Genomic DNA, 13804 nt, shown 5'->3' with positions numbered 1-13804 from the left:
CTACCTGATGGGCTAATCAAATGTCTTGGTGTTGAATGACCAATTGACTTAAAAATCCCACAAGCTGTCTGAAAATCGGTTTATTTCCTGTAAATAAGTAAAATGTGCCAAATATAGTACAGTGCCCTATATATGAGCTTGGGAAGGAGCAAGTTTAATTTTTGAATTGATTTCCTAGTTTCTTTAGCTCTGAGTTTCCAAGGCTCAGTCCTCAGAGTCTTTCTTCAAGTTGTGGAGAAGTTCATTGATGCAAATGGTTTCCTGAAGGAGGAAAAAAAAAGCATTGTCTGTGGCCAAATCCCACTAATTTGTCACTCCTTACTATAACAGTTATTTTTTTCCCGTTACAGCTTTGCCCCTCCAGCCTCTGATTTCAATTTGGCCTCTGCCACTCAGGGCATGCCTGCTCAGTGTACTGAATTTCTTGGTATAAAACTAGTTTTTTCCCTATCAGTACTCCGTAACTTTGGGACTGTGAAACTTTTGTCATATTCTTCTGCAGGAAATTTGCTGAACATGTCTACTACTTCTGTCCTTACTGGGGATACTAACCTTAAATCCTGTCTACAAGTGCAGATCATTATGAAAACAGTGTCTCAGAGAAGCAGTCATCTCTCTATCAGTGGGAGAAAGCACAAGCAAAAAGAGTACACATTTGAGCCATTGTAGATTCAGTGCGTTGGGACTTTATCACTTGCGGTATATTCTCATTAATAGATTATTTTGTGAGAACAGTTACAAAATGATCATATTATTGTTTCATTATTTTCCAAGAGTTTGTCAAGTTGGTTGCACGTAACATTAGAAAGACGTGACAATGATGAGACTTTTACTTTCAGGGGAAAAAAATCTCAACTCTGTCCTGTACATGTTCTGCTTTTGAAAGGTGTGGCAAGATGACTGTCATAATAACTATGAAAGAACCAAAGTCCTTGTGGAGTCTTCAAACTGTCATACAGGCATCTTGAGCCTTCCTTTTATAAAAGCTAATGCATTTTTATTTTCTTCTCTTGCTTTTGCAAGTGGATTTGATTTTGCTGTTAGAGAGAATGGACTGCAAGTGGACCAGCCTCCTGGCATAGGAAACACCTCCACAGTTCATATCGTAATAGAGAAAAATGACAATGCAGAGGGCATCATTGAGTTTGATCCATGGTATATCAGTCTGCAAGGTAGGTTAACATTTGGTGTTATGCTTGTGGTTTAAAAGCTAGTCCTGCAACTACACACAGGATTGAGAGTAAAGGCTTCTGGACTCTGTTCTTGGCTCAGCCACAAGCTTCATATATATTCTTGGGTAAGTGATTTTGACTTCTTCCATCCCTGCTTTCAGTCTGTGCAAAAGAGGAGGAATACAGCTTTGCACAAGTCTGGTCACACACCTATCTGGAGAAAGTATTGTTTAAGGAAAAAGGAAATAGTGTTTCATTTTTCATCATCAATCATTGTAGAAAAGTAAGGGGAAGTAGATTTTGTGCCCAGGCTGATATATTTTGCAATCTGTAATCATAGCTACTTAAAGTGGGTGTTGAGGCAGTTACAAACCATTTGAGATTCTGTGATGAAGAGTGTTCTAGAAGAATGAAGTTTTTCCATTATGATAATTATTTCTCTTCTTACATATTGCAGTCAAATGGATGTATCTCATAGTGGCTATGTCTACACTAGCCCCAAACTTCGAAATGGCCATGCAAATGTGGGTATTTTCAGAGATTTTACTTCTTATTGGCTGTGTCTACACTAGCCAAAAACTTCGAAATGGCCATTCAAATGTCCATTTCGAAGTTTACTAATGAAGCGCTGAAATACATATTCAGCACCTCGTTAGCGTGCGGGTGGCCGTGGCGCTTTGAAATTGATGCGGCTCGCCACCACGTGGCTCGTCCAGACGGGGCTCCTTTTTGAAAGGACCCCGCCTACTTCGAAGTCCCCTTATTCCTATGAGTAGATGGGAATAAGAGGACTTCGAAGTAGGCGGGGTCCTTTCGAAGAGGAACCCCATCTGGACAAGCCGCGTGGCGGCAAGCTGCATCAATTTTGAAGTGCCACTGCCGCCTGCATGCTAATGAGGTGCTGAATATGTATTTCAGTGCTTCATTAGTAAACTTCGAAATGGCCATTTGAATGGCCATTTTGAAGTTTTTGGCTAGTGTAGACACAGCCAATAAGAAGTAAAATCTCTGAAAATACCCACACTTTTACAACCACCACCACATTTGTCTACTGCAGTATGAGACTCAAAGGAAGATTGTTCTTGAAGATCTCTTACAAGCTTCAACTAGTGTGAAATGTGGCAGTCTCCCTGCTTTGCTGAGCATGTAGTCTAAAGTATATTACAGTTCAGTTTTGTGCATTCCACTAGCTTGTCATCTGTTTATGGGTCCAGTTCTGTTGATGATATTATTAATTTGTAAAGCCTTATGTTGTTTAAGATGTGTCTTAAGACTACCTTCAATCTTTTTCATGAACCATAATAATTAGGCATGCATTTGCTTTTACATATCTTCTGAAGACCATGAATAGTTGCTATAATTTCCATACTCTATATTACTAAGTAATATTCAAATCTTCTATTCAGGGGACTGTAAACTGACAAATCAAAATGTATAGCAATGTGTTGTTTTTTGGTTACTAATTCAGTTATTAAAATATGTATTTATTTAAATCAGTGTCAAAACTTGAGTTAAAAAATAACCTAAAAACATGAGATGCCTGGATATTGTTCAAAGTTTCTCTGTCCATCTGATTAAAGAAAGTACACATACTTATGAGAAAGATATGTTTGCTTATATTGTAAGTTGTTAGTGTTGGCCAACTTTCAGAAGCAGCTGGCTCAATTGTGTGAGCAATTCAGGCCTTCATGAGTACAAGGGACACATAGGTGTATAATCACCTATTCTTGATGTCTAAGTGGTCGTTTACATGTACCATTTATAACTTTACTCAGAAAAATGCACTGAGTTTGTTCTGAATTACTCTTGCAGTGGAAGAAGATGTTGGAATGATCATGATTCCTATAGTGAGAAGGCGTGGAACTCATGGCTATGTGACAGCTGATTTTCTCTCTAGGGGTATTTCTGCGCTTCCTAATGGTATTGACTACAATGTCAATAATAACTCAGTCATCTTTCATCATGGCGAGAACCAGAGTTTTATCAGTGTCTCTATTACAGATGATGATGAAAGGTAATGGTATTGGATCTTTGTTCAGTTATTCTTTTGTTAACCTGTAATTGTTTAGAAATCCAGTATTAGCCCACTGCATGCTATGTACTTAGTTTGCTTTGGAGGGACCACCTCAGTGAGTGTGCAGGAATCTAGGAGAACCTTTTGCTGCTGCTGCCAACTGAGTGCATTGCCTGTATCTCAGATCTCAGCCTTGTGCAGAGAAATGGAATAATCAACAATATGGTGACTACTCATGTACATTGAAAATACTGCATATATACAACCAACACAGCAACTTACTAGATCTTCAGCTTTTGTATTTTACTTCATGTTTCCTAGTGCCTTAAAGACTCTGATTTCTTTGACCTAGGGAGTTTGCAGAGCAGTTTGAAATCCAGCTGGTAGGAGCCACTGGAGGAGCAGTCCTGGGGCTCCACCTAGTGAGCCAAGTCACTATTGCTAAGAGCGACTCCCCTAATGGACTTGTCCGATTCCTTAACCAAAGCCGGATTACTCTTCCAAACCCGAGTTCTTCGCTGACGCTGTCCTTGGTGCTGGAAAGAACTGGAGGTTTGATTGGAGACACTCAGGTAGGCCTGATACTTCAATGCATTTAAAAAGATATCATTTCACTTTATAAAATCATATTGAGAGAAGGAATGTATACAATATATTACATGCATGGGTTGAAAATACATATTACTGGTTTGTATTTCCGTAGGACCTGAGGATCTCAAAGCACTTTATGCTTGCAAATGAATTTAGTCCCATTAAAACTGTTGTAAAGCACATATTATCTTTTTATTTATTCTCTCCTTGAAGACCAGCAAATCAAGATATCAAGAAGTGAAATGACTTGTCTCATGTCACACAAGAAATGTGTCAAAGAACTGAGAATAAAACTTAGACGTGAATTTAGCCCCAAACTTACAGCCACACACCCAGGGCTGCCTACAGGCTGCACAATTAGCCAGAGTCCCCTGCAACATTCAGCACTACCATGATTTCCCCATCTGCCTCCAAACATTAGTCACAGCCGACACTGCAAATGAGGATGCCAAACGGAACTACGAAGGGCGCGATCCATAGTCTACGTAGACTGAAGGATGCTACTACTACTACCTCCAAACATTAGGGCTTCCGAAGGGAGGTAGTATTGTGCCACTTACATCAATCCTGCTGCCCTGGTCAGAGAATCACCCCAATACCTTGTAGCTTCAGTGGCATGTAAATGGCTCCATGTCTTCTTATTCCCAGTACTTTTCCATAATTTCAAGACCATCTTTCTTTGTCATTTATTGAGAGGCAGAATAATTGTTTAATGTTGGCTTCTCTCTGGAACTATAAATACTGAGTGTGTTTCTCCTTTCATACCAGTTTCACAATGGTATAATTCCATTAAGTTCAGTTACGTTCATTTATGTTGGTGTAGCAGAACTATCAGGCCCTGTCTATGTCTACAATAGTAACTTTTACTCTAATGATGAATGTAAGTCCTCTTCTAAACGTTTTGGATCTCATCATTTAAATATTACCTTAATGAAACTCTTAGGCTATGTCTAGATTACCGAGATCTGTCAGCAAAAGATACTCAAATTGTGCAACGCATTTTCTCATCTCCTGCCAACAGTTCTGTCAGGAGAGGCTTTCCTGACATTTGGCCTATCTAAATAGGGCCAAATGTTGGGAAACACCCCCTCTGCCAACACATCCCTTCTTTCTCCTGGAACGAGGATGACTGGGATATCAGCAAAATGCTCCTGAAGCTGCAGACTTTTGTTGGGAGATGTCTGGACGTGGCCTAAATGTGGTTTGATTTAATCAAAGCAAATAATCAGATAAGACTATAATGTAAAGATTTCAGTTCTTTACCATGCAACCTATTACATGGAATGCTTTGCAGTGACTAGCCTGTTATGCCACTGCCCTCTCTTCCTTCAAATCCCACCTCATGACTCATTTGCACTGTGGTGTTTGCTATGGATGACCTATTTAATTTACTTACACTTATATGGTTAAAATTTCAAATGTTCCTCACCCCCTTAGAACTCCACTTCTAAGTGATTTGACGCTATCAAGCTATGCAAACAGTTGCATGATAACTGAATAATGTTACTTTTCCCCTGTTCTCTTTCCTTCCTAATGTTCATTATGTTCTTTTCCTATGTCTTGCTGTAAATTAGCCACCAAGTCCTGTGAAGAATTATGCAGGTGCTTTATTTTTTTCAGTGTAAGTTGTTTGTTGACTTCAATGAGACTACTTATCATATAAAATTAAGCACATACATAAGTCTTTGCAGGATTTTGAGGGCCTTGAGTACAAGTTCTTTGGAGCAAAGACTTTATCTGGTTTGTTAGTACAGTGTCTGGCAGGGGAGGGCACTAGTATTAATTAGAGATTTTTGGGCTCTACTTCAAGAAAAGTCAGTGATAATAAAGCATACTAAACTGTGCATATTTTCTCTGTCTATGCTCATTAAAATAGTTTCTACTTTTTCCTGTTACTTAACGTCCATAATTTTCAAGTACTGTTTTTAGTAATATTCACTATTTCTTTACTTTCTGTCTTTAGGTTAATTTTTAGAAAATAAGATTAGAGAGAAGTTTCCCTTGTTACAGTTACATTGTGTCACCCATTCTCTTAACAATATAGTAAGACTGTATAATCATATACCAGGTTCACAAATTCTTAGGCCAGTATAATAGTGTTCTGTTAATACTTTCTTCCTTTGTGGTGAAGCTATTGTTATATCTATGCAACTCTCCATTTGAAACTAATATTTTTTCACAGGTTAATTGGGATGTTCTAGGACCTAATTCAGAAGAAGCATTATCTTCCCTGAACAATGACATTGGTGACCCTGTGAATGGATCATTCTATTTCAGAGAAGGAGAAGGAGGTCTGAGAACTATTAGTCTTACAATCTACCCTCATGGAGAAGTTGAGGTTCAGGAGATCTTCATAATTAGGCTGAGCCTTGTGAAAGGTGAAACAGAAATAGACCCCAAGGCTACCAACATTACCCTAATAGTAAGTTGTTGCTTTTTTCCCCCTTGAGGATTGTTTCTGAAGAATTTTTGAGTTTCATCCCATAGATTGCTTGGTTTATCATTCAACTCCCTCCTGTCATGTCCTACGCAGAAACAATGTTACAGAGGCAAGAAAGTAAAGTATCTATCAATACTAGTGCCTCAGCACTAAGCTGGCCATATTTCCTTCCAGTTATCTTAGCTTTTTTGAATGGGAAGCATGGAGTGGAGCCTCATGTCTACGTTCTCATTTTCCATTCTGTTTTTAATCTAACCTCCATCTAATCTCTTCCAGCCAGGCCTGCCAACAAGTCAAGGAAACAATTGTCCTATGACTGGGTGATTTGGAGCAGCCAATGGCTCCTGGCTACTGCTGCTCCAGTGGAGGTGATGGCCAGAGCCCTGGGCCCTTTAAATTGCCACCAGAGCATTGCACAGGGCACACCATTTGGCTCTGGGGGCTAGAGAGTAGGGAGCCCTCTGCTCCAGGTGGCACAGAGGTTTGGTTGCCCTGTCCCTGCCCCTTCTGCCTGAGGCCCCAACCCTTCAGTGGGTGTGGAACTGAGCCCCCGACACACACCTTGCCTGGGGAGATGCTGAAGCTGTCCACTTCCCTGCTTCCAGCTTCTGTATTTAAAAGGAAGGCAAGAAGAAATCCAAATAGAGAAGAATAAGAAGTATGGGTAATGATTGAGGAGAGGCATGGTAGTAAGGAAAAATCCTTACTGCAGAGACTTTAAGCAGTAAAGAGTTTCTGGCAGGAGAGGGGAGTAACCTTTAAAGAGCCAACAGGGAAATACATCCTTCTCACAAAGGCTGTGGCTACACTTGCATTCCACTTTTAGAAACGAAATGCAAATGAACAGGATCAGAAATACAAATAAGGTGTGGATTTACATATCTTATGCCTCATTTGCATATTTTCATGCACTCTCGATTCTGGAAGAGCCTTTTTTGGAAGTAAAGAATGCTGTGTAGATAGGGTTCCTTTGAAAACAAATCCTGTTTTTGAAAGAACTCTTCTTTCCATTTTGTTTCATGAAGAAAAGCTCTTTTAAAAACTGGGTTTGTTTTCAAAGGAACCCCATCTGTTAGGCTGTTTTTGCTGCAGAAAAAGGCTCTTCCAGAAGTGAGATCGCATGGGAATATGCAAATGAGGTGCGAGATGTGTAAATCCAAGCCGCTTTTGCATTTCTGATCTCGCTCATTTGCATTCCACTTCCAAAAGTGGAATTGAAGTGTAGCTGTACCCAAACAGTTTCTCAGGTTTTGCTTGGAATTACTCCCCATCTTTGTGCCCCCACCTCCCAGGACCAAGTTTTGCACCTCAGTCTCTGTTCCATCACATTACAGTGCTTTGAGGACTGGAACTGACTTCAACCCCTCGTTAGAGATTTTATCTGTTGCGAAAGTGGAGCCTTCATTTGCAGCAGACTTCAATCTGTGTCTGTTTTTCAAAATATTTCTCTATCTTCCCACTTTTATCCTATCAACCAAGTCAGAATAGACTTGACAAGCTCTTGGTCCCTGTTTCCTATTCCAGGTCTTCTGTGGAATGACAGAGATCCAGTGATTTGGAAAATACTTAAAAATTTCTACATATGTGCTGACCAGTAGGACAGACACCTTAATTATTGTATCTATTAGTAGTTCAGGGAAGTTGCCTGGGAATTAGGAGATTCATTTGCAAGTTAATCCATAGCAAATTCCTTTTGCAACTCTCTCTTGGAATGCAGAAAGATGAGAGTGGTTGACATGGACTTCTCTACCTCCAGAAGGTGGTTTGTTGTCAGTTTACAGTAACTTCTACTGGCCATTCAGAGGTGTCCTGAAGGTTTCCCCCCAACCTTTTATTTCCCATGGCACAATATTCAAAAGGACCAATAGGACTATATTAAGACAGTAGCTATCTTTGTCTTTATGAGATTGCATGGAACACCTCCTTAAGGGATGTATAGATCTTCCCTATGTGTACTTCCATTCCTTGCTCACACAAAGGTAGAGATCCTTCCTCACTACTTCATGCCGAGTTAAACATCTGTGCCCGTTGACTGTTTCTCCTTATTAAGCATTTTTTTTTCCAAAACCCAGGGCAGTTCCTGGAATAATCCCAAGTTTATTCTAAATACTCACATCACTGACTATATTGTTTTAGGTAACCTGTATCCTGATCTCTCCATTACAGGGTAGAAAGGTTATCTTTCTAGGTGACAAGCCAGCTCTGAAGTTTCACGTCTTGCACTTCTACTATTAGAAGAGTTAGGTCTTTTTTTAAGGTTGCTACAAAGGACAAAGTAACTGAGACCACAGAGGTTCAGTCAGACACTGCAGTCCATTAGCTTATGATCAGGTGATTCTGTCTGAAGTATGGCACTTTTACAGACTCAAAAGCATTTAACTCTGATCCTGATTGTTGTTGCTGATGAGGATGGAATCAAAAAGACATGATAAAAAGAAAATTAGTCATTGATAATTCTGTATCCTAGTCCTTTCACCCTTCCTCCTTTTCTTTGGAGAGGACCATTTGGAATTTTTTTCCAACCGTTGGCTTTAGTATCTATTACTTTGCTTTGGAAGTGTCCAGTTGGGAAGATAATGGATGGATTGATGCTTATTTATTAGCCTTGATTGTCAGTTTTGTTGCCTCCTTGCTTCTGGTCGGTGCTATCATAATGCTATTTGTGATTGCTCTGGTGTGTGCTGAATATATAAAGATAAACAGAATTTCCAGTAAGTAATTTTTCCCAAGTCAAGCAGACTTTATCGTCTAATACAATTGTTGATGGCACTTTGTTTCACAAACTTCTCAAGGGGCCTTACAGTAAAACCAAAAAGGTAGCTGAAACACATCAAGCACTGAAAAAAAGGGACTTTTAATTTGAATTTTTAAAAAAGTTATGGTGGTGTGTGCCTGTGCTTAGCCTATTTTATTCTATTCTTTATCCTACTTTCGCCTTCATCATAGCTTAACTTTATCATTGTTAAGCACCTAGTCTCTTTAGAAAATTCCACTAGGCACTTATGTGCGTCTTCAGGTCCCTAAGTACCTTTAAACTCTGGCCCTGAGAGCCTAACAACCACATAATTACAAAACACATATTTTTCTCTGACATTTGATTGTGTGGGGAGGCAAGAGGGGTACAGGGAGCTGGGATTTAAAATATAATACTGATATCCAGAGACTGGAATGCTCTACGTAGTCACCGTAAGGGAACAGCACAGGCAGTTTTAGAACAGCATCTCCACTCTGTCCCATCAAGAGAACTGTTTAAAGATTATGTTTGTGGTTGCAGACAGTGCACATAATTCATCAGTTATTTGGTGAATAATTATCTTTAGTGTTTGTCTAGCTCTCTTCACCAGTGTGCATCCTCTGTGATCTGGAGAGGACACCTATAGCAGTAGGAAGCAGGAATTCAGTCTCCAAAGCCATTAAATCACTAGTGCCTCTGCTGAGATTTGACATCACAAACTAGAGCAGCTTGAATAGTAGCAGAGAGGAAGCCGTGCTAGTCTATACACTATCAAAACAAAAAGCAGTCAAGTAGCACTTTAAAGACTAGCAAAATGGTTTATCAGGTGAGCTTTCGTGGGACAGACCCACTTCTTCAGACCATAGCCAGACCAGAACAGACTCAATATTTAAGGCACAGAGAACCAAAAACAGTAAGCAAGGAGGACAAATCAGAAAAAGATAATTAAGGTGAGCAAATCAGAGAGTGGATGGGTGGGGGGGAAGGGCAAGAATTAGACTGAGCCAAGTATGCAGACAAGCCCCTATAGTGACTCAGAAAGTTTCCATCACGATTTAAACCATGTGTTAATGTGCCGAATTTGAATATAAAAGCCAGCTCGGCTGTTTCCCTTTCCAAAACGGTGCGATAATTCCTTTTCAGTCACACACATACCTTTAGGTCATTGACAGAATGCCCCATTCCATTAAAATGTTGACTAACTGGTTTGTGGATCTGGAGTGTTTTGATGTCTGTTTTGTGCCCGTTGACCCTTTGTGTAAGGGAGTTAGAAGTCTGTCCAATATACAAAGCATCTGGGCGTTGTCGGCACATGATGGCATATATGATGTTAGTAGTACCAGGACCGGGTCTTCTTGGAGTCGGGTTGCTTGGGAATGCAGCCCAAAGCGGGTGGTAAACTATTAACATCATATATGCCATCATGTTCTGCTTGTTCTGTCCTTCAAGACTACAGAGAGTAATACATTCCTGTCCTCTTTCTGATGCTAACACAACAGAAGAAACCACATTTAGATCCCTTAACTTCTCTTTGTAGGACTTTGTTTTCCAAGCCTTTTATCGTTTCCTTTTTTTTTCCCCCTAAAGTCTGGTTGGATCATGTGTGTCATTTTCAAAACTTATTGTGTGAAGCTGAGATAGGCTTGACCAGTGCTGTTGTAAGCACTGCTGAGTAATTAGCTGACTTTACTTACATATATTCCCATTATTACCAATGAAGAGCTTTGGTTATTTCCTCACAACATCATCTTACTGAATCACATTGAATTTATAAACCGCTCTCTTACACTGATCCTTCTTTGTGACTTGTAAGATTTTTTTCCATTAAACAACTGGTCTTCTGTAGATTTAGCATAGCTGCCTCTCTGTTTTGCATGTTTGTTCTTGACACACCAGACTATTATTTATTTTGTTTTTCATATGTTCTCTATTTCAGCTGCTACTATACTCTCAGACTTGCTGGGAACAATCAGGATGTGAGAGAGTTAATGGATTTGTGAATTGATGAATCCAGCATTGAGTTCCCCAGTGGCCTGTAAATTAGCATAATTTATTATATATTCCTGACCCATATTTTATTTGCTGCTTTCTAGATACGGAAATTTGGTGATCCCAATGGAATTGTGCAGTTTGCTCCTGAATCACTGTCTAGCAAGAACTATGAGGAACCATCAGCATTGGAAGGGCCAAAGAATATTACGCTTTTCATCAAACGAGTCCAAGGCACTCTGGGGCACATAATGGTACGTACTTTCATTTGCAGATTACTTACAATGTATTCCAAAGTCTTCATCCATTATAATGCATGTAGGAGAGCAGAAGCAATTTAGAGCTGTCTTAAGAAAGCCTTTTGGTTTCTTGCTTCTCATTCAATGTTCATGTATTTCTTTTGGAGGAGGTATAATATTTACTGTGTAGGAATCCATGTCAAATTTCTATATTGATCAGACAAAACATGAGCAACCCTTGCTCATCTTTGACATTCACTTCCTGCCTCTCTTCTCCTATGCTTATAGTAGGAGAATGGTTTAGAATGTATTTTTGAAAAAAAATGGTGCCTTTTTAGAAGGGAGCACAACATATACCCATCTTCTCAGACAACTGTGTACCATACAACAGATGAGAATGGGACCTTTGTGTTTTGAGCAGTGCCCACCCCTGGTTATTAAATTAGTTGGAGATTGCTTCCTAAAGTTCTTCAGAACTTAGCAAACTATTTGTAGCATAAACAATGAAAAGTCTTGTGGTGCCTTATAGACCAACAGATATTTTTGAGCATAAGCTTTTGTGGGCAAAGACTCACTTCATCAGATACAATGTAGTGGAGATTCCAGAGGTCCAATTATACAGGCTCATGAAAAGAATGAAATCCCAGTCAAGAGGAAGGCCGGAGTTGAGGAGGTCAATTCAGTTAGGGAGGGTGTGACCCGCTTCCAGCAGCTAATGTGAAGAAATGATTTAATTAATATTTTAAACACTTCCACATTTGCTGCTGGTAATGGACCACACCCTTCCTGAATGAATTGACCTAATCAACTCTGGCCTTCCTCTTGTCTGGGACTCCCTGCTTTTCATGAGCCTGTATAATTGGACCTTTGGACTCTCCACTACATTGCATGTGATGAAGCGAGCCTTTGCCCACAAAAGCTTATGCTCTAAAATATGTTAGTCTATAAGGTGCCACAGGACTTCTCATTGTTTTTTGGAGATACAGACTAACACGGCTACGCCTCTGTTATTTGTAGCATATTACCATTGACTCTTTTTTTTTGGAGCTATCATTTTTACATGCATTTTAAAAAATACCCATTATTCTATATAATAAAGACGATGTGTGGATTTTTTTTAACTTTGATGTTGGTGGAGAGGTAAGGTTTTTTCCTATGTTCTCATTTGGCTAAAGTTCCATAAAAAGGGAAAAGATTTTTAAAAAACCTAAAACAAAAATTTTGCATGCTATAATTAAAAAAAAAATAAGGCCCAGATTGTATATACTTTGAAATGCACATTGCTTTATTTCTGCACTGGCAAGGAACCATATTTTGTATTTTAAATATTTTGATGTTCTTAAGAGAAAAAAGTTCTGGAAGGCTCTTGAGAGAGGAAAAGCAGTAGGGTGGGGGGGTGTACGGTCAAGTTTTGGCCTTTAAAAGGAAACTTGGAAAGTGGGCCCGAAAATTAGTAAAGTAAACCTGGTTGTTCAGAAACAACCATCACCACATTTCACTCACTGGGGCTGAGTGGCAGGAGGAAAGGTGGATTGTGGCCCTCTTTTAGGTTACTGTATCTATTTCTTCTTTATATTTAATAAAGTCATATCTACTTTCTTGTTGTACCTTGTGCTCTACATCCCTGAGTGTATAAGGGTTCCAAGTTTTTACTAATGTTTTGTTTTTTTTTTCTTTTCCAATTTGTTCCAGGTTCACTGGAAGCTGAGTAGTGATTCTGATACAACAGGTGACTTCCACGCAACAAGGGGTTTTGTCGCCATTGCTGACAAGCAGAGTGCAGCAGAGATCATTATTCATTTGTTACCAGATGATGTTCCGGAGGTAGATGAAAATTATGTGGTGGAGCTGGTTTCAGTGGAAGGAGGAGCAGATCTGGATCAGGAGAAGAGAGTTTTGAGATTCACTGTGTTAGCAAATGATGACCCACATGGAGTATTTGCCTTGTACTCTGATAGGCAGTCAGTATTGGTAGAGAAAGACTTGAGCCGGCACATTCAGCTGAATATAACGCGACATGCTGGGGCATTTGGAGATGTGAGTGTTGAGTACCGAATCTCATCTGACCATCAAGAACCACTAATCACTCCTGAAAATACAGCGGGATGTGTACTAGTGAAGGATGGTGCCAGCTTTGGTGTGAAGAGAGTGCCAATAAGCAGCCAGGTCTGTAGTGTCCTTTAGACCTTGCTAATATTTTGTTACCGAAGTGTATGTCTATGTCTTTTGTACAGTGCCACTGAATAAGACATTAAATGGTGTATGCCCCCATCTGACGGCTGATGTGCACAGCTGCTCATATATTAGCTTTACCCTGTTCCGTTCTTACATTTCCAATTCTGTTACTGACCTCCATTGTTCCTGGTACTGTGTGACCATATAATATGTGAAAATCCCAACCCCAGAGAGCTTATATTGTGAAAAACTGTTAGCCACACTTTCAGAGTATTGACAGTTTTGTAATGATTTTGAGGAAGGTCTTAGCTAAGTTGCTTGCCGCTATTATGCTTCTCATACACAGTGCTGTTTAAAGCACCTGCATATAGTGTCTCATATTTAACTCTTTAAAGCAATTGATAACATTGTTTTCAGTGGAATAACATTGCCAGCTTTTAAAATTAAAAT

The 13804-nt window shown here is 39.6% G+C and overlaps 1 protein-coding gene across 1 annotated transcript in view; it reads left to right on the top strand.

The window, feature by feature from the left end:
- The window catches only part of ADGRV1 (adhesion G protein-coupled receptor V1), a 378918-nt gene that overhangs the window by 137425 nt on the left and 227689 nt on the right, over positions 1–13804 (top strand). The window contains exons 66-71 of the mRNA XM_074994210.1: positions 1024–1172; positions 2985–3186; positions 3539–3758; positions 5960–6199; positions 11045–11194; positions 12872–13345. Of these exons, the coding sequence (XP_074850311.1) occupies positions 1024–1172; positions 2985–3186; positions 3539–3758; positions 5960–6199; positions 11045–11194; positions 12872–13345 (1435 nt within the window). The remainder of the gene's footprint in view (positions 1–1023; positions 1173–2984; positions 3187–3538; positions 3759–5959; positions 6200–11044; positions 11195–12871; positions 13346–13804) is intronic.

Source organism: Carettochelys insculpta, chromosome 5 (genome assembly GCF_033958435.1).
Source record: "Carettochelys insculpta isolate YL-2023 chromosome 5, ASM3395843v1, whole genome shotgun sequence".
Lineage (NCBI taxonomy): Eukaryota > Metazoa > Chordata > Testudines > Carettochelyidae > Carettochelys > Carettochelys insculpta.
This window is presented reverse-complemented; position numbering and strand designations above follow the sequence as displayed.